Genomic DNA, 20,700 nt, shown 5'->3' with positions numbered 1-20,700 from the left:
CACTGAACATTCTCTGCTTGTGCAATGGGGTGAGGACACACTGCTTGCAGCACTCAGCTGTTAAAAATCCATCTCAGGGACATCCCCGTGTCCAGAGCAGGACAAGGGCTGTGCTGGAGCAGCTGTGACACTGGGGACAAAGCTTTCCTGAAAGATATTGAGTGACCTTGCTCCATGCAACAAGCCTGTACTGAACCCCCGGGGTGGGGAGAGGCTCTTCTCCCTTGCTCCCTTTATTCCCTGTGCCTCCCAAAGCCCAGTGGACAGGGCTGACCTCACTCTAGAAGACTCAGAAGAGAATGAGAGGGAAGTAAAATAATTAAAAGTGGCCATTCTATCTTTCAAAGACAAAGAGGTTTGATGTAAAGAGTTTGTGAACATAAATATACACACACACGTGTATATATATATATATATATATATAAATATGTAAAAACCTTTGGCTGATGGAACAATAACAAGGTCAAACAGTAAATATTTATACCTGGAAGCCATCAATCTCATCTGTGCTGTGGCCTCTTGCCAAAACTGCCTTCAGAAGTAGTTTAGCTTGATATGGAGAGGATTGGTGAGTTGCTTGGATGTTTTTTCTTCCCACTTTAATATTAATAGAGCATTTACGTTTCCATCAATGAGTCCTTTGCTCTGATTGAGCCCTCTCCAACCTCAACAGGAGTCATGGAAATGTTTCTCTGCAGTCTGTAAAATCCACACAGATGTCTGAAGTGCAGCTCCAGGGGGGGATAAAATCTGGGGAAGAGGGCCTGGAGAGGGGCCTGGGCTGCTGTGACAGCCCCACCCCTGCTCTCCAGCACTCCCAGGATCAAGAACATGGATGGGGGCACTAGCACATCCCTGAAAAGCCCTTCCCAAGGAAAGCCTGCTGGGAGAGCACCCTCTGAGCTGCAGAACTCTCCTGGATCCCCTGGGACAGGCAGCAGCCCCAGGTTTCTGAAGGTCTCAGAGAGGTTCTCAGCAGAACAGAGGCTCTTCCCAGGAGAGGTGACCTGCAACAGGACAAATCCTTTCCTGGGATGTGATGGACTCCTCCCCAGAGAAGGCTGAAAGGAATCCAAGACACAGAGAGAAGAAATCAAGGATGAGGATTGGGAGCACCTGGTGTCCACAGGACGGGCCAGCAGGGGCTGGCTGGGGACAATCTTGAGCCTGGGAACAGCAAGCCTGGGGAGCGCTGGGGGTGTCCTGCAGCAAACAAGCCAGGAGCCACTGAGCTGGCAGGGATCAGGACAGGGGACTGTGCTGGCTGTGCTGCAGGCTGGGCTGGCTGCACAGGGGAGAGCAGGGGAGCTCTGTCTTGAGCGCCACAGCCCTGCTGGGCTCTGTTTGAGAAGCTTTCAGGATGTTCTGTGAGGGCATCTTCATCAGCCCTTGGGAGAAGAGGTGGCACTGAGGGACCACCTCTGCTCCAGCCCTCTCCTGCCACCCCCCAGGGATGTTCTCCACTCTGACACTGAAGTGCAGCTCTCAGTGACCATGTGCTGCTGTCCCTGCCTGCTTGGGGAGCCCAGAGGAGCTGTCCCTGCCTCCCCCATGCCCATGTGCAGTTTCAGAAGAGGGAAGGTGCCAAAACATCCCTCTGACATTCCCAGCAGCAGTGCAGCTGCAGGCTGGGATTGCACTGTGTGTTTCCCAGGTGGTGTGAGCTGTAAAACAAGAGTGCAGACCAACAGCTCATTTTTATCACCCTCCAAGACTTCCAGTTTCTGCCTGGGAGAGTGTCTGCAAGTCAGGGAAGTTTGGGCCTTGCCAGAAGAAAAGAGATACTGGAGTGTTGAGGTTCACAGTGCCCACTGTCTGCACAACTGTGGATTAGATTATCAGTGCTCATATACAAATAAGTTTCTGTACAGATCAGCTATGAAAATGGAACCCTTATATGCCGTCACAGCAAGCCTAAAACTCCAGTTTTTGATGCTAGATTAGCTCTGGCCTGGCAAGCACTTAGAAGAAGCCCCCATCAACAGCCTCGTGTTAACTGGGAAGGAAAAGTCCTAATTTGAGTCACTGACAGTTTTATAAAAAAAGAACATTATCTTCTCTGTGATGTCTGCTGGCAGGAGATGTTAAACCACTTATTTATAACTATCTTCCCGAAATGCTTTCCTGCTTGGAAGCCAAACTAGAAATCCTGTTTGGTTTGTTGTCTTTAACCAAAGGATGCCGGTATTTCTGCTTCCAGCTGGCAGAAAGACTCAGAGCCCATGCCAGGCTTTGGTTCGGAATAGACTTGGCTTTCGAGGCGTGCTCACACAGGCACAGGAAGGCAGCGTTTATCAGGCAGCGTTTTTGGAAGAGCCAGCAGATGGGTGTCACGGGCAAGCCAGCAGGGCAGAGTCCTGGGGAGGGACAAGAGGAGAGGGCTGCGGGGAGAGACGGGCAGGAATTCACCCCGAGTTCAGTGGGAGTGATGGGATCACAGCAGGAAGGGAGGGAGGAGGATCAGGAGCTGTGTGCAGCACTTCAGGGTGACCCAGCCCCTCTCCTGAGCATCACTCCACAGCACAGAGCCCACCTGGCCTGGGCAGCCAGCAAAGGCAGCCCCAGGGTGCTTGGGCTGCTGAGAAGCTGATGGTAAGACCTGATGATTTATGGAGAGCTCTACAAAGCAGGCACTGACAAAAAGAGACGTGGCTCTTGGGGTAAAAGGGATTTTGGGGAATTTTCTGGCTAGCAGAGGAAACCAGCAGGGCCAGCTAAGTCAGCTAAATCATTGGATGGAGTTATTTAAACCTGCTGTAATTCCATTAGTAAACACAACATACTCTTTGTGACCATTTTATTGTGTTAGTTTTGCTTGTTGTAGGGTTTCTATTCCATTCACTTAGGCCTGAGTATTACAGTGACATGAATGTTTTATGAGACACTCTTCATCTAGCTTATTTAAGAGAAGGTTTCCAGAACAGACAGGTGTAGCCCTTCGCACTGGAGAGCCCAGGGAGCAGAAGGGTGGCAGGAAGGGAGCTCACTGCTGGAGGGAGTGTGGGGGTGCCTCGGGGTGAGGGTCTTGGGGACACGTCCAGGCAGTGATGGGGCAGCTGGAATGTCATAGTGGCGTGGCTGCAGCAGCAGCAGCAGGAGGCCCAAGAGAAAGAACCAGGTGCCAAAGAAGCCGGGATGTCCTCCCTGCCCAGCAGAAGGGCTGGGGATGGTTCACCCTCCCCTCTGCTCCTCCACTCCAATGCTGCTGGCAGAGCAGGAGAGCTCCTGGGTCTTCCCACCCACCAGGGAACCTTCAGGGATGAAAGGCACTGTAGAAATGACATGGTTTGGGGTGCAGATGCTGTGAAAGAGGATGTGGACAGAGCTGGTTTTCTTAGCAGCAGCCTGGGGGGGAGGTTCCTCCTTCCCAATATTGCCAGCTGTGGACTGTGGATGTGCTTGTGGACTCAACACCCTGGGGCTGGGCTAAACACCTCCAAACTCCTCTCCAAATCTCAGCTGTGGGCAGGGGGAGTGACTGCACTGCTGTTGAGCCAGTGAGATTGGTAAAGGACAGGCAGGATGTGCACCAGGGCCTCCCATGCTGCAGGACAAAGTGCCCTGGCCTTCCTCGCTCCATCCTGCCGCCCCCATGGATATTCCAGGTGGGACAAATCCTGTGCCTTGTGCTCAGCCCTGCTCCTGCACGGGCAGGGGGAAGCTAAGCCCAGCACAGGGGCTCACAGCAATGCTGAAGGCATCACCCTGGGGGTGCTGGGGCCCTGGTGTGGCTGCAGGAGCCCAAAATGTGCTGGGGGCAGCTCTGGGGACAGCCAGAAGGTCAGAGGGGGTGCCCTAAGAAAGAGGGGGTGCACCCCTCTGGGGCAGCAGGACTGTGCTACCCCAAGGAATCATCAAGCACAGGATGTCCCTCCCTGTAGGACAGTGTGCCCATGGATCCAGAGATGGATGGCTTGGATGTCACCACTTTGTGCTGCAGCTGGGAAAAGGACAAACTCTGGTTTGGGTCCACTGTGGTGGTCAGGAAGGGAGAAAAAGCCTCTCTCCAAGGCTCTGGAGGGCTTTGCTTGGAAGAGTGTGCAGTGCTAGACTGGGTCTTGCCTCAGTTGCTTTGTGGGATGGCACCTGGCTCCCATGGCTCTATGGGACAGCAGTGTCACCTGCTCTTCCCTTCTGCTGTTTTCCTGTGGTGCTGAGGATGCACCAGCTCAGCAGGGACAGGGAGAGTCTTGGGGACCACCAGTGCCCTGCCCCATCCCCGTGGCAGGTCCCACAGAGAGCATCCTGCACTGGAGCAGGGATGCACCACGAGCTGGGTTTCCCCAGGCTGTGCTCCTCCCCATCAGCGTGGCTTACCCCAGGGGAGGGAGATTCCCTAAATCCACGTGTGAGCACTGAGATACCAACGATGGCTGCTGAGCAGCCAGAGGAAGATGAAGGGGAAGCTGGAAGAAAGGGCTGGGACAGAGAGGATCTGTTAAGAACAATAAATGGATGGGGCCATAAGAGGAAGTGATAGACCATCGATCTGAGCATCTCTGTGGCTTCCAGTCCTGATGCTGAGCACGTGCAGCCTCACAGCTGCCAGCTCCTCCAAGGCTTTGTAGAGCTCCTGCCTGGACTTCCCGACTGATGCTAAGGAAAGTGATTTCTCTGATAGGATCCACAGTTCCTGCTAACATCAACTGCCCCAAGAGTGCACAATGCCAGCCAGAGAGCACCTTTCCCACCTTTCTTGTCTGGAGAGACAAAACCAGCTGGGTTTGGTGAAGACAGAGAGGAAGAAGACCTGCAGTACCTACAAGATGTTGTCCCTCTGGTAACCACAGCAGTGGCAGGTTTGCCCCAGCGGGCACTGGGCCACAAGCTGGCCCATGCCAGGCTGCTCCCTTGTCCCTGCAGGTGACCAGCTCACCTGCACTCACAGCCCAGGTGCAGGACCCTGCACGAAGAGCCAGGCACTGAAGAGGAGCCTGGCTGAGTGACTGACACACCCTGCAGCCCACGTGTCCAGGAGCATCCCCCATGCTCAGGCAGCCCATCACAGAGGAGGAACCCCAGAGCAGCAAAATGGCCCCTGGGGACAGCATGAAATGGCAGAGGCGTGAAGACCATGGGGACGACAGGAGGTGGCAGAGGAGAGATGGCAGCACAGGGTGACTTGGTCAGATGGGTGACAGCAGACTTAAGATGTTAGAGGCACAACTTGTTATGATCCCTTATTATTTTTTTAGCTTTCATCATCAAAGTAAATATAACCAAAGTATATATGGGATTAAATTAAAATCACAGTTTTGTTTACATTAGAAAAGAGTGACATAATAATAATAATAATAATAATAATAATAATAATAATAATAATAATAATAATAATAATAATAATAATAATATCAAATGAACAATAATAATTAAACAAAAGAAGAAAAGAAGAAAGCCCTGGAGAATTCCTGCTGGGATGATGCTCACTGATGGAAGGTTTGCGTGACCGGTTTTATTGTTTGGGGATCATTCCCTTGATAGCTGACTCCCGGTTCACGTAGGTGGCCCAGTAGACCAAGTTGAAAATGGCAAAGAGGACTGGGAAGACGATGCGGGACATCTTGTCTACCTTGCTGACGCTGTTGTAGGTCTTCTTGCTCTCGGGGAGCTTCTCCTCCAGGCGGGGCATCTTCGGGGGCACGCTGGTGGCCGTGGCAGTGGCAGCAGCACTCTTGGAGATGGTGGGCAGGCCGGGCTCCTTGCTGATGTTCAGGGCGTAGGTGGTGCCAACAATGTTGTAGGTGTTGTTGGTTTTCTTCGCCAGCGCCACCGGCTCTTTTTTCTAGGGGAGGTGGAAGGGAAAACAAACAAACAAACAGAGGTGAAGGGGCAGAGAACGGCACGGAGAATGTTTTGCCCTCTGAGTTTACCTGCTTAAGTCCGGGTGAGAAGGTGGAGAAAGGTGTGAGGAGCAGGAGGCCAAGAAGGGAGGAATGTACCTTGTGAAAGAAGAATGGCAAAAGGAATGACACCCCGTGCGCTCATCCTTGGGGAAGAACTGGATTTTCTGCTTGGCTGGCTGCTTCCTGGGGCAGGTGAGAGGAGGACACAGCACACAGCATTACAACTTGGATTTATTTCTTGGTGGCAAAAAGCCATATTAAGAATATGGGCAACAGCACTGCAGTATCTTTGCACCATATTTCAATGCCCTGAGTTCCTCACAGGAACACCTTACAATTTAACATAACGATGTTCAAATTGCTCCTGGAACCCTTTAGAGCACCTCACGGCCCACCCAGGTAAGACACAGAACAGATGGAAGGCATTTGCACCAACCAGGATTTCTGGAATGCTCAGCACAGCACCACAGGGCAGAAGGAAGCCTTTCCTCCTGCCTTCATACCCAAGGGATGCTGAAAATCCCAGGAGGTGAGGGAATCCCTCCCACAGGGATCTGGGGGACAGCATACATGCTGCAGTGGGGACAAAATGCAGGGAGGATGGCAAGAGAGGCCCTTGTGTGTCAGATGTGATGCACTGAAGGATGAGGGTGAGTGCTGGAGACAGTTCAGGTGTTCATGAGGATGGGTGGGCAGGAAGATGGACCTAGGGAGTCATGACAGGTGTTGCCCCTGCTCTGGGGATCTTCCTGCTGCTGCCAGGGACCTGAGACCAGCTGCACTGTGCTGTATAAGCAAGCCAAGCCTACGAGGAGAAGGCCACTGACTGAAATCTGCACTCAGGTACCCCATGATTGCCCCCTGCTGCACCAAGAGCCAGCACCAGACACAGCAGTGCCTCGTGGTGGGACTGCTCTCTAAACTCAGAACAACACGTGCCTTTGGATGACTTTTTTTCCTGCTGAAAAGCAACTGAAACACAAGGTGAGGCTCATCCAGGCATTTCCCAGGGCTGCTGGGGGTGGTCATGCACGCTCCTATGAGGGAAGCACTTCAGGAGGAGAACTGCACTTGCAGGCAGCAGGACCTGTCCCTGTCCTCACACTGCTCTGGGAACTGGGCAGCACTGGGAGCTGGAAGGGCCAGGCCTGCCCAGCCTCTGCTCTGCAGAGACAGTCCCAGGGCTTCTGTTCCCAGTGCTGTACTTCCATTTTAAATGTGTCTACAGTCACCATGGATATTCCTGGTTACCTTAGGAAATGAATTTTCCACAGTGATTTTCAGAGGGACACTAAAAGCAGACTTCTGTGCAGTCTTTAAACCCCTCTCCAATAACACCACAGCCAGGCAGCCTTGTAATAATGCCAGCAATTACAGAAATTAACTTGTTAGGAGGGGGTCTAGATGTCTTCAGACTCCAGACCAGACTAAACCACTGTTTGGACCATATTCATAGTATTTTATGGTCTTTAACAATTAACTAAGTCTGATTCTGTAGTCATTAGAGCCACATTAAACACGTTCCCTCTGCACAGCAGATGAACTCTTCCTGCTAAAGAACTGACAAAAAGCAAGTAAAGATCTAAAGATGTTTCACCTATTAAAACACCTAAATAACTATGATTACTTATTAACACAGCTACAGGAGGCAATAAAATAATTAATAATCAGTAATGAAATGAAAACCAGATTGTTGTTCACAGAATGTAATTGGCAGTGCACTGTGGTTATCTCAGTATTAATCACCCATGTTATTCATTAAAGGAATAAGATGAATCCAAGTGACATGACATTTTCAACCTGGACAGTTTTCCTGCCCCAGAGTTTGGAAAGTGGATCCATAGGGAAACAGCTGAAATGGAGTAAAGTCAGGCAAATCTGGGTGCTGTGGGTGGTGACAGCTCCTCCCAATAGTGCGATCCAGAGGCCCCAAGCATTAATTTGGGCTTCCCTGGACCTCAGATCACACTGTTCAGGTAGAGCAGAGGCTTGGGAACCTTCAGCCAGGGCCTTTTCCCAGCTGCCCATGGAATCCTCACCCTGCTGGGAGCACCCAGAACACCCACACTGCCTACACCAGGCATGCCTGTGCTCTCCATGTGTTCTGCCCCTGAGATGTCAGAGGAAACAGTTCAGCCTGTTTGCTGGGCTGTGCTTTATAAATAAGTGTTTCAGGCAAGCTTTTGACAATCAAACAAAGAAAAATGTTCTTGTTGCTGTCAGCTGCAAAGTAGCCGCCAGCCCTTGCCCTGCACCTTCATCTGTGAGGAATTCCACGTCCTCCTGGAACAGAAGGGAAGAGTGGATAAACAGGAGGGATCCCCACATTTGCTTTGAAAACTTGTCCTATTTAAAACATCTATTTTGCAAAGCAATTATTGAACTTACGGCCCCACTGAGGCACAGGGAGACTGAATTGCTGCACAGAGATGTCCCTGTGCTGCACTCCTGAGGGAAAAGCTGTAAAATCTGGTGTAGAGATAAATCTGTTCCCTAGACAGAGCAGTCTGACAAGTGGTTCAACAACACACACACTGGAAAATAATAGTATTTTTGCTAAATATTCTTGTCTTCAAGCCTCTCTGCTGAGGAACTAACAACTGAACATCTAAATTATGGGAACTACTGCTATGATTTGCTTGAGATTTAGTTCTCTGTGCCTGCTTCACAGCAGGAGAAAATTCAAATTGGAAGCACTATGCCTCTGACAGGCAACCCTGAAAGTCACCAGTATCTGCAGAACTTGGGAAATCCAAGATTTGCCACTTGTCATTGTAGAGAAAAGTCACTTTAATGACCCCCAAGCAGCTCCAGTCTCTGATATCCCTGTATCACATCAGCCAAAGCCCAGCAGTCTCCTGTTGCAGCAAAGGCATCACTCCTTCCCCACACCAAGCCAAAGTTCCTCCTTTTCCTCCTTTTCCCCAGTGTGCCAGGGACTTGATCATTCAGATTCAGATCATTCAGATTATATGGGACAGATCCAAATGATCTTATGCTCCCTGGATCACCAGACAAAGAGGTTGGATGGTTGGATGGATTAAATGATCAGCCCAACACACCACATGAGAGAAACAAGGTGAAATGCTGCTGAAGAATGATTCATGGACTGTACTGAAAGTGCTGAGGACATAAATCACTTGCAGTGTTATCACAGAATCCATTAAGTTGGAAAAGACTTCTGAGATCCTCGTGGAAATCATGGAGATTGGCAAGTGCAAAGAACAAAGGACACATGGGCTGCAGAGCATGACCAGCCAGGGAAAGTCCCAGCAAAAGCATATTGACTGTAGTGAGGCAGACAAAAAAGAGAAGGCTCTGAACCATCCTGAGCCCCAAAGACTTCAACCTGGTTGAAAACAGTGTCCTGTCAAGGTTGGCTCAAGTTGGCTCCAGGATTGTAACAAAGATGCCACAAGTGGAGAGAAATAAAGGAAAAAGAAAAATGATTCCCAAGGGAGCTGGATCAAAGGGGCAAACTTGAGAACTGCTGAAGAGTGGGTTGCACAAAAAGCCAGGTTTTAACCCAGCCAGTAGAAAAGGCACCTCATGCATGTTTTTCTTAGTAAAAAGTACATTACAAGCCCGGACCTAACCTCACCATGCACTGAAGAACTATTGTCTTATGACAAATTAAGATCCAGGACTATTGCTCCATCCAAAGCATGTTCTGTTTTCATGTGGTCTGACTGCAGATACTTGTATGGTTTTGTTGCTTCTTGACACCCCAGAATTCCCAGGGCAATGCCATTCAGCACAGATACAGAGCTAGATCAGCTTTTATGCACAGACACGCGATTGCAGGCAGAAGTGGGGTTAAGTGTCTTCCAAGAATCCAAAGCATCTTCCATCCTGAGAAACAGACAACACTTTTTGTGGTAAACTCACTGGTAAATGTCATCCCTGCAGTTTCTCAGCAGCAAAGTCACCGTTGCTTGTTGTCTCTTTGGATTCTCACTATCATAGCCACTCAAGAAATGGACCCTTGTTGGCTCCAGATGGCCATCTTGTGGCTGGGATGATGGATGGATTCTCTCTGTCCAGACACAGTCCTTCTGTCCTGAAGTGGATCCTTTAAACAAGGAATTTTGAGGATGCTGGAGGTTGGGGAGCTTTTCTGGCTACTGAACCCACTCATCTTTTCAATATCTTTGACTTCTCACTCATCTCACACTTCTCAATCTCACATCTTCCTCCTGATGATGTTTTAATGTGACTTTTTGAAAATCAGTTTCCTTTCCTTTCCTTTCCTTTCCTTTCCTTTCCTTTCCTTTCTTTCCTTTCCTTTCCTTTCCTTTCCTTTCCTTTCCTTTCCTTTCCTTTCCTTTCCTTTCCTTTCCTTTCCTTTCCTTTCCTTTCCTTTCCTTTCCTTTCCTTTCCTTTCCTTTTCCTTTCCTTTCCTTTCCTTTTCCTTTCCTTTCCTTTCCTTTCCTTTCCTTTCCTTTCCTTTCCTTTCCTTTCCTTTCCTTTCCTTTCCTTTCCTTTCCTTTCCTTTTCCTTTCCTTTCCTTTCCTTTCCTTTCCTTTCCCAAATACCTCTCTCCAATTTGATCTGCACCTCTAAGCTGGTTGCAGCCACTTTACCATACAAAAAAAAATAAACTTTTTCATCTACAATTAGCAATTACTGATGGCAGGCTGGAAAGCTTGGAAAATCTTTGGGTCCAAGAAACATTAGTCAAACCTTATCAGAGTGCAGGCTAAAGGGACTTTTAGTGACATCTATGGTGATATCTGCTTGCTTTTGTTGGAGAACTGCAGAGAATGTGCAGATAGCTCCCAGCTAGAACCAGCTGTGGCTACAGCCAGAACACCTTCGTGATTTTATTATGCAGAGACCAATAATTCACCAAGACCAGCCCAGCATTTTAGATTCTACCTGAAAAAACCCCCAGGTGTTCCCATCTATACCAAGTTTGGCTGAGGGGGAGGAGAAAAAAGAAATAAACACATTGATGGTGTCTGTCAGCAACCAGCAGCTATTCCACGGCAGTGATTTTGTCCAAGTGGGATGGGAAGCATTGCTGCTGCCTGCAGTGATTTTTTTTTGTGCTCATGCAGTCAAACCTGGAGTGAGGATCCTTGCCACCATGCCAATAAAGAACATTGCTTTTGGCTGGGGAGAAGGATCTCCAGAGACCAGGGCTCAGCCTGGGCTTGTCATTGGCAGTTTTACTCTTGATACAAACACTTTAAAATGCCAATAGTTATTCCTTTGCCTCTCCCTTTTGTGGTTTCAACCACCTTGAGGCTTGTCAATTGTTTCAGGAAGAGCTAATTAAAGGCTGAAACTGAGCCAATGAGGCACCTCCATTGCGTAGCAAATTCACTGCTTGGAAATACTCATTGTAATAAAGATGAAAAGCAAATATGTTGACACATGGTATTCCTAAGCTCCCTGAAAGGCCATCACTCTTCAGGGAGCTCTCTGAGCTCCAGAGACTGGGAGTGAGTTTGCTTCTTCAGTAAAGATTGGAGATAGCTTGAAAAAGCATCTGCAAATTTGGAGCCCTTCCTGATTCTCCAGGCTGATCCCAATTGCAGCAAAGTCACGGAGAACTCCCCCTCTGAAACATTCCTGGTCCTGCTTTGTTTTCTTGCTTGATTATCATGTGCAGGAACATTCTGCATGCTCTTACCCTATTGTTTCAGCACTGTTAGTCTTGCAGTGCTGGGTCAGTGAATAAATTGAGGAGCACGCTGCTTCTAAGATAAACTGAAGCTTTTGAGCCTTTACTGCTTTTTCCGCCCAGTTCACATAATTGCCCAAGGCTGTGTGAATCCTGACTTTGTGCTGATTTGCCCATCCCTGAAAGGGACACCACGGCTTTGAGGACCTGTCCTGACTCTTCACTCATGCCAATGACTCAGGAAAGGCTTCTCTCTTCTCTAGAGGCCAGGTTAGCATCACTGCTCATGGTAGGAGTGGAAGGCCATCACCTGACCCTCTCTGGACGCTTTCTGCCATGAGTCTGCTGCTCAGACCACAGCTGCAAAAGCAAACAGATAGACAGAGTCCAAGAAAGACAAGAGAGAGGCATCCAACACCCAGTGATGGCTCTGTTCACCTTCTTTGACCTCCACACCAGAGAGATGACTGGCTGCTGTCTTCCCAAAAGTCGCTGCAATTCTGTCAGGTGTTTAACATACAGCCCCACAACAATTTCTAACAACACATTAAAATGCAAAGGAGAAAAATAGAAAGGCTCCAGAACCAAGAACAAGGACAAAGCTGATTTTCAAATTGATTCAATAAATATAAACAAGGAGCAGCATGCTACAGTAAGCGATTTCTCTGCGCAGCCAAGATTAAATCAGTTCAGAGGGAGGGGGGCACGAGCAGGGGTAGCAGAGCCTGTCAGGATGAAGCTGCCAGAGAGGCTGATCCCGAGTGGGGAGGGAAAATGTGGGTGATGCCAGGCATTAATCTGCTGCCAGTTGGCATTTGGGATTGCTGGCTTCCCACCCACCCTCTGTGCCCAAGCTCACAGAGCAGCAGCTGCTGGCAGCTGTGGGCAACGGCACCAGTGTCAGAGCTGGCCAGGGGACACGGCCCCGTGGGTGTCCTGGGGTTTTTGGCATGCTAGCAACAAGGAATGGGGTTGGAGGGCTGGGTTGGGTTGGTTCACTGGTTTGGGAGGGTCGGGTTGGGGTTTGGGTTTGGGCTGGAAAGGAAAGGAAGGAGACACAAGACCACCAGCGGAGCAAACCCAAAGCATGGATGCGCACATGTTCCCTCTGCAAACGGCCGGACAGAGGGCAGAGGGAAGAGCCAGCAGCCATGCCTGGGTGTTTCCCCCAGCTAAGCACACTGACCAGCCCCAAGCCATTCCTCCCCACCCCTCAAGAACCGCTGCAGTCAGGACCTGGGCTGGGAACGCAGTGAGTAGCATCCAGCCTCCCGAGTGCTGTGGGGCTGCACGTTACCCACTGCTGTGCCTGGCACAGCTCCCTCGTGCAGCGTTTCTTCCCCACCCTCTCCCCTCCAGCCTTGGCTGACCTTCATCTCCTGGGCCTCCAGCACCTTCTTGCCATCCCAGGCCCAGCTGCGCTTGGTGAAGTAGTTGACGGTGGCGAACTCGATCAGCGCAGAAAACACAAAGGCATAACAGACGGCTATGAACCAGTCCATGGCCGTCGCGTACGCCACTTTGGGTAACGAGTTTCTGGCGCTGATGCTTAGTGTGGTCATGGTGAGCACCGTGGTGACACCTGTGGGGACACAGCAGGACGCAGGGATGCCGTGAGATCCTGCACTCAGTGGTTTCTCTCAAAACAGCTGCCACTCCCGTCATGTAAAAGTAGGAGCCAGCTCCTGAGCCACATTCCTTCTGTAATTCAGGGAGTCCTACCCAGAGCTAGGCATCTACATCTATATCTATATCTATATCTATATCTATATCTATATCTATATCTATATCTATATCTATATCTATATCTATATCTATATCTATATCTATATCTATATCTATATCTATATCTATATCTATATCTATATCTATATCTATATCTATATCTATATCTATATCTATATCATCTATATCTATATCTATATCTATATCTATATCTATATCTATATCTATATCTATATCTATATCTATATCTATATCTATATCTATATCTATATCTATATCTATCTAGATCTAGATCTAGATCTAGATCTAGATCTATCTATATCTATATTATCTATATCTATATCTATCATCTATATCTATATCTATATCTATATCTATATCTATATATCTAATCTATATCTATATCTATATCTATCATCTAGATCTAGATCTATATATCTATATTATCTATATCTATATCTATATCTATCATCTATATCTATATTATATCTATCTACCTATCTATCTATCTATCTATCTATCTATCTATCTATCTATCTATCTATCTATCTATCTATCTACCTATATATCTATATATCTATATATCTATAGCTATATCTATATATCTATAGCTATATCTATATATCTATATCTATAGCTATATCTCTATCTATCTATATCTACATCTATTTCTATATATCTCTATCTATATATCTATCTCTATCTATCCATATCTACATCTACTCATGGGATAACAGAACAGGCCAGGCTGGCAGGAGGTCAGGTTCACAGAATCATAAAATCACAGGATGGCCTGGGCTGGAAAGGACCTTAGAGACCATTTGGTTCCACCTCCTGCCACAAGCAGGGACACTTCTCACTATCCCAGCTTGCTCAAAGCTGCCTCCAGCCCGGTCTCAAACACTTCCAGGCATGGGGCAACAGTTTGTCCAGCCCCTGCTCAAATCAGGGCCAACTTCAGGTTGCTCAGGGAATTATTCTGGTTCAGTTTTGAGTAGAGTCAATGGCAAACATCTTCATTAGGATGATATTAACCGTTCCCAATCTCCAGTGACTAGACCTCTGCTCTCCATAGGAGTCCTCGCTCACAGGAAGGCACCTGCACCACACTCCTCATCTGTTGGCAGGGTAAGGTGCATGATGCTACACCCAGCTCACGTAGAATATGTCATGGAGAAGCCTCCAGTTGCTTTTGGAACAAAATAAAAATAATAAAATAACAGTGAAAAGGACAGCTAGATGGTTGTGAACCTCAGGGAGGATCAGAAACTGGCCACTCATCTGACACAGCTCTCTCAGGGTTTTAGAAATTGTGTCTTGTGACCTGCATGGATGGACACCTGGGATCCTGGGTCCTGCTGTCAGTGGCCCAAGCTGCCAGGATAAATGTCACAATGTTTTATCTTAAACAAATGATCTGTTGCAAAATGTCTTTTAAAGCTTTTTTCATTAAAGCAAGCAACCATTACCATCCATTTTCCCCAATAATGTGCTTTTCAATTAAAAATGCATTAAAAACATTATAAAAATATTGACTAATTTTCAGTTCCCTTAAGCCATACTCCTGGTAATTTAAGAGTTTCAATTCAATATTGTTGACAATACTTTCTGAGGGGCAGAAAAAAAAAAATTACTAAACAATTGGAGTTCTCATTATTTTCTTAATAGGAAGGCAAGGCAATTTGGGAGCAAAGACATTTGTCACACAGGTAGCTTTTAATTTTTCAGTCAGCTCTTGCCTGCTGGATCTGAGCTGCTGCTTGAGGAAACTTATTTCACTGCAATTCTCAGGATAACACAGGAGGGAATCACATATACCACATATCCCCTCTCTGCTTGGGGACTTTTGTCCAATATCCTCTCTGTTAAGTGGAATCTGCTGGGCAGTGTTACCTCCAGGATATACAATCCTGCAGCATCACACCTGCTCTGGGAGCATGCTTGTGTAGATCCTGAACTAAAGGTCTTGACAGGAAAGCACAAAGCAATTCTGTTATTAAATGCTTGTAAAAGCTATTAATATATGTGCAGTGCCAGCCTGGCACTTTGCTTCGGTGAGAGGATCTGAAAGCAGCTGAAGGAAATAATAACACTATATTCACCATGCAGTTATGCTGCCTCAGGAACTTGTTATGTGGAGCTGTGACCAGGGGCACATTAGCAATTTCAAAGGTAGGGTTTTAAATGCCTCCCTGTGTACCTAGCCTCTGCTCAGCTCTAAAGCCAACACAGATAAGCAGACACAGCCAAATGCATACAATTAGATGATCAATACCTTGATTACTGTTAATATTTATGGCTTGGCTTGCAGCAGAGACATGGCCAGGAGTATTTTTGCAGTGATTTGAGGGGGAGCAGGCTCACTGGGAAGACACTGAGAGCTGTCCTGGGGAATGGCCAGCAGCTTAGAAATGCTGGTCAGGGCCTGGCAAAGACCAGCTCTGATGCTCAGTGTGTTTCCCTTCCTATTTCCCTTCATCCCCAGCCTGAGAGGATGCCCCAGACTCACCAAAAACCGTGCGGGCAGGGACAGATTCCCTGTTGAGCCAGAAGGAGACCTGGGACAGGATGACGGTCATGATGCAGGGCAGGTAGGTCTGGATCACAAAGTACCCGATCTTCCTCTTGAGGTGGAAGTGTGTGGTCATGACGACGTATTCCCCTGCAGAGACAGCCAGGGAGGGATGCTGAGCCTCGGAGCTTCCCAGCCTGGGGCCAGCTGACTGCTCTGGAGATCCACCCTGAACAAACTTCCCGGTTTCTCAGTGGGATTTCAGTGGGATTTCAGTGGGAAGGAGGGGTGCAGGGGTGCAGCAGGCACTCACAGCTGCTGTGCCATGCTGGCTGTGTTCCCCAGCACAGCCCAGGAGGCTTTCACATCACATCTGTCCTTTCAAAACACTTCTCTGAGTTTTAATTCACTACAAAATGGGTGTGGGGCAAAGGCAAAGCAGTGTCAACAACTGAGCAGTAAAATCTTTTGCTGTTTTGCCCCAGGCAAAAGGGGCCTCTGTGGGTCTCTCCTGACTCTGCTCCCATCCCAGGGAGCCACGCTGTAGGGAAGATCCTTTAAGCCTGGAGACACCTTAACAGTGCTTTAATAGGATTTCAGAACACAGGATTTTATTTTCTCTGACAATCCTGAAAATATCTCACCTTCCCTCACTGTAACCATCTCAAGAAACAAGGCAAGTTCTGCTGTTGTTATCTCACCTGTGGACTGAAGAGGCAGCTGTCCCCATTTTCCCTCAGCATCCTATTCCTCCCCCCAAAGCTTTGGGTATTTTGTTGGATTACTGTGTCTTTATGTTGTGAGCGTGGCTCTGCTAAATCATTACACACAGGAGCCCTTAGCAGCTTTCTTACCACTCCAGGTTATTCATCTGTACATTTTACTACAACTTAAGTAGAGAGATGGGCCAGATATTATGACATTTAGTTCCCTGGGCTCCCCACATTTCCCCAAGGGAGGTGAAATGAGTTGTTACAGACAGACACTATTAAAATCAAGTGCACCAGAGAGGAAATATCCTCAAATGAGAGAACTACTGGTGCATACAGAGGGAAAAAATAAAAGGAAAAAAAAAGAAATATGAGAGACACACATGAGATAACAGAAGCTATCAGTACCTGGATTCAGAGGGGAAGGGAGGAGCAGCAGATGGGAGAGAAAGATGATTAATATTGGTCATTAATCAGAGGAAACATTTGTTTGGGATAATCTTCTATTAGTTATGATAATATTTGTGCAAGCAGATGCAGTGAAAATCACACTGAACATTATGTTGCTTTCGCCTCCCCTGCCTGCAGTGCTTTCCTGAGGGCTTGGAAAGGAATCCAAGACAAATGAACCCACAGCACCACAAACCAGCTGGACAACGCAGGGCAAATTTTCCACACAGCAGATCATTTGGAGATGCTTGAGATCAGTTCTCTTAAAGACTGTGGGCAATAAGGCTCTTTCAGTGGAAACCACTGAAAATCAAACTCTTTTCTGCCTCTTGGCGACTGCTGAAGATGTCACCAGCCATATCCTCCTGGCTTAGGAGGTGCTGTGGTCCTGGGCTGCCTCAATAATTATTCCCAGTCGTGGCATTCCAAGCCCAGGAGTCCATCTCATCCCTGGAGCAGCTCAGCCCACATGCTGGTCCCACAAATACCTGTGCTGGATCGAACCATCTCTGTCCCAACCACATGGCCCAGCAGGTCATACTGGTTCAGGCGAGATCCACCCTTGGCTACTTCCACGGATTTATCCTTCCCCAGGGTCCAGGTGTAGATCACCTCTGTCTTTGTGTAGGCATCTGCAGAGGAGGGAGAAGAACGAGATCTGTGCTTCTGCCCGACCTAAAATATACCAAAATTAGCCTGTAGCCAAATTAATCTTTGCTGTGCATCTCTCAGAGCCACATGGCTGAGCACAGCCAAGCATGGCCAGAGACCAAGGCAGATCAACAACTGTTAAATCAAATGAGCAGGAGCGAGCTGGGGTTTTTGGAAGGGAGCTGGAGAGGGGCAGAGCTCTGTCATTGAGAGAAAGGCTGTCCCTGTGACATGCTGACTCTGCAAGGGCTGGCTCCAAGCAGGGACAACACAGGAAAGCATCCAAGCCAGCAGGATGCTGGGGCAGCAGGACAGCCACAGCCATGCCAGGGACAGGGAAAGTCCTGCTGGCAGCAGCTGGCAACAAAGGCTGAATGCAAACGGGGCTAAATTTTAGGTTAAAAAGTTAAAAGTCTTTACCTTCACTCAAAACCCTCTCCAAGACTCTCAGTTTTGGAGGTGGTGTCCTTTCACACCTAAATGCTTTTTTCCTGGGTTTGTGACTGAGCCCTGCTCTGTCCTCACAGCCAGTCCCCCTCTCAAGAGTGCTCTTGGTTTTTCCAGTCCTATGGTTATATAAAAATTGAGTCTCTCCAGACTCTGCTAGGAGCTATTTCTCCCCATAATGCCCAAAATCCCTGTCTATACCAATTTTGCACCATCTTTTTAAGCAAGAACAAAGTTTACTAAACCAAGCCTTCAGTTCATTCCTACTCACCACCTTCTCCTGGCGAAGACCTGAAGGAATTCTTTGGCTGGGGTCAGGTCAAGAAATGTGTCAGGTGTACTAGAGAAATGTCTCAGCTCCTGCTTTGTGGAAGATTGTGTCCTGAGGAAACCACATTTCTGTGATCTTCCTAAAACAACCACTGTTCTGCCTGCACTGTGGGTTAAACCTGTTCAGAGTTAAGCAGAGGCTGTGCAAAGCGCTGGGAGTGGTTTTGATGATCAGCCAATGTCTCTCAGCAGGTCAGAGTGCTGTCAAAGCTCTTCTGATGCAGGCTGGCACCTCACACCCCATGTGCAACACTCATGGGGTGTTTTCCAATCCCAGCCTCCAGTGGAGGATTTGTCAACCCCTCCTTCCAGCCCTGCACATGCTTCTGGAGCCCTCCACCCTCCTTCAGAGCTTTGTAAAGCTCTGCCACTGCTCTTTCACCTGGTGCTCTACAGTCACAGTCCAGCCACTGCCACTCTCAGCCTACAAAAGGAACTTGCCCACAGTTTTATTGCCCTCATTCCTGATAATTCAGTTGTCTGTGTATCTGGTTGTCTGGGACAGAAGGGTATCTGATGTCACACAGGCATGGCATGGATGCTTGGCACGTGTTTAATACCAGGCAGCTGCTTTGGTTCTGCTCAATGCCTCGTTTGCAATGCAAAATCCAATCCAAACAGGACATTTAGAGGAGCTGGTAAACTCAGCAACATCTTCTGCTCCCCTGGTTTCAGACAGCTGCAGTACAAATGTCCTGTGATGGCCTTAGGAACAGGTCTCTGCAGTGCACATTCATCTTCCAGGGAGCAGGGGGATAGGCAAAGCCATCCCTTCACTGCCCTTGGCCCAAGGGATGATGCAGGTGGGCAGCTGAAGCTCTCTGGAATGCCTGATGCCCTTAATTCCTCTGCAAATTCTCTGCCTTGCCCCCTGGTGGGGCTGCCGTGGTGGCCCAGGGACAGGAGGCCACTGCTGAGCCACTTGTGGGGATCAGCAGAAAATGGTCTGTGAGGCAAACTCAGCATCCTGTGAGAAGCATGGGTCTGGCACAGGCATTGTCCTTCTAATTGCAAATCTGACCCACTTCAGGCTCCTTGAAAATGAGCAGCTTCCAGCTGGCAGTGGCTTTTTAGTGAAAACACTGGTTTAATCCCACTCCAGCACAGGAGAGGTGAGCTGGGATGCTGTGCTGGTGCTTTAGAAAAAGTCACATTAATGTTAACCAGGGGCAGCTTTCTGAGCTCCTTGTCTCAAAACTCTCATCATTCAGAGGTCAAATCAGTAAAAAAAAATAACCCCAAAGGGTGTTCAGCAGAAATACACACATTAATCTCTTTTCCTCGCCAAGAAACATTATAAGCAATTAGATGTGGAGTAATCTGCCTTCCTGCAAGTCTTGTAATAATCCCAGAGTTTGGGCCTGAGGTATGAGATTTGATATCCCTCCTCACAAGGTCAATTAACATTAATAATTCATCCTTCTCTAAGGCTTGCTATTTTACTGGCCTTAGTGATGTCTTGTGGCAATGAGTTCTACATTTAATTAGGTGCTGCCTAAGAAATAGCTTTATTTTAGTAGTTCAGAATAATCCACTTTCATGGGTACAGTTTGTCATGAGGCAGAAGAGCAGATGCACATGATAAATATGATTTCCTCTCCTGCCAATCAAACTTTTCAACTTTGTCCTCAGTTAGCTCCCAAATGGCTACAGGAAGGAAGTGTCAGTTTGGGAAGGTTGGGGTTTCTCTGGGGGTTACTGCTGTGGGCTCATTCTGTAGCTGGAGGTGGGAAACTCTCTCATCTAACACAATATAGACTAAAAGTGGTGCTCAGTTCACTGGACTTGGGAAAGGATCCAGGCTAGGATGTTTATTTTCACATCATGGTGAACCAGGGTCTTGGGGTTTGGCTCCCACTCACTTTAGGAACAAAACCAAATGAAATTTAACTTGCATATGGGAGAGATAAGGGAACTTCTGTGGGGAGCCCAAGCAGCTGAGCAGCTGCAAGTCTGGGAGGCTGTGAGCAGTTTTCAGCTCACTGCAAATCTTCCCTAAACCAGGACCCTTGGCTGCTGGGACTGAGATTCCCAGAGATTCCAAGCCTTTCACTTGGGAGCAGCCTGCCTGACAGACTGAAGAGTGTCAAGGGGTTTGGGAGCTCCTGTGGAGCGTGGAGCCAGAGGAACCAGCTATTTCAGGCTCTCCACAGACAGGCAGGATGGGACACCCAGCAGGAGCCACCACCACTGTCCCAAATCTGTCTTCCCAGCATCCCCTTGTGATGAAGAAAAGGCACAGCTCAGATTTATAATCATAGAATCATGAATGTTAGAAAAGCCCTCTAAGATTATCAAGTCCAACCATTAACAGAACACTGCCAAGCCCAGGTCTCCAAGTGCCCAAAATGCACATTTTTGGAACACTTTGAGGGATGGTGACTCCACCACTTCCCTGAACTG

General features: G+C 48.0%; 1 protein-coding gene across 1 annotated transcript in view; it reads right to left on the bottom strand.

Moving 5' to 3' along the window:
- Positions 1-5,452: 5,452 nt before the first annotated feature.
- LOC131583703 (gamma-aminobutyric acid receptor subunit alpha-3-like) overlaps positions 5,453-20,700 on the bottom strand; it is a 66,019-nt gene continuing 50,771 nt past the window's right edge. Inside the window, 4 exon segments of the mRNA XM_058848110.1 lie at positions 5,453-5,782; positions 12,843-13,054; positions 15,707-15,859; positions 17,358-17,501. Coding sequence (XP_058704093.1) covers positions 5,453-5,782; positions 12,843-13,054; positions 15,707-15,859; positions 17,358-17,501 — 839 coding nt within the window.

Source organism: Poecile atricapillus, chromosome 12, assembly GCF_030490865.1.
Source record: "Poecile atricapillus isolate bPoeAtr1 chromosome 12, bPoeAtr1.hap1, whole genome shotgun sequence".
NCBI lineage: Eukaryota > Metazoa > Chordata > Aves > Passeriformes > Paridae > Poecile > Poecile atricapillus.
This window is presented reverse-complemented; position numbering and strand designations above follow the sequence as displayed.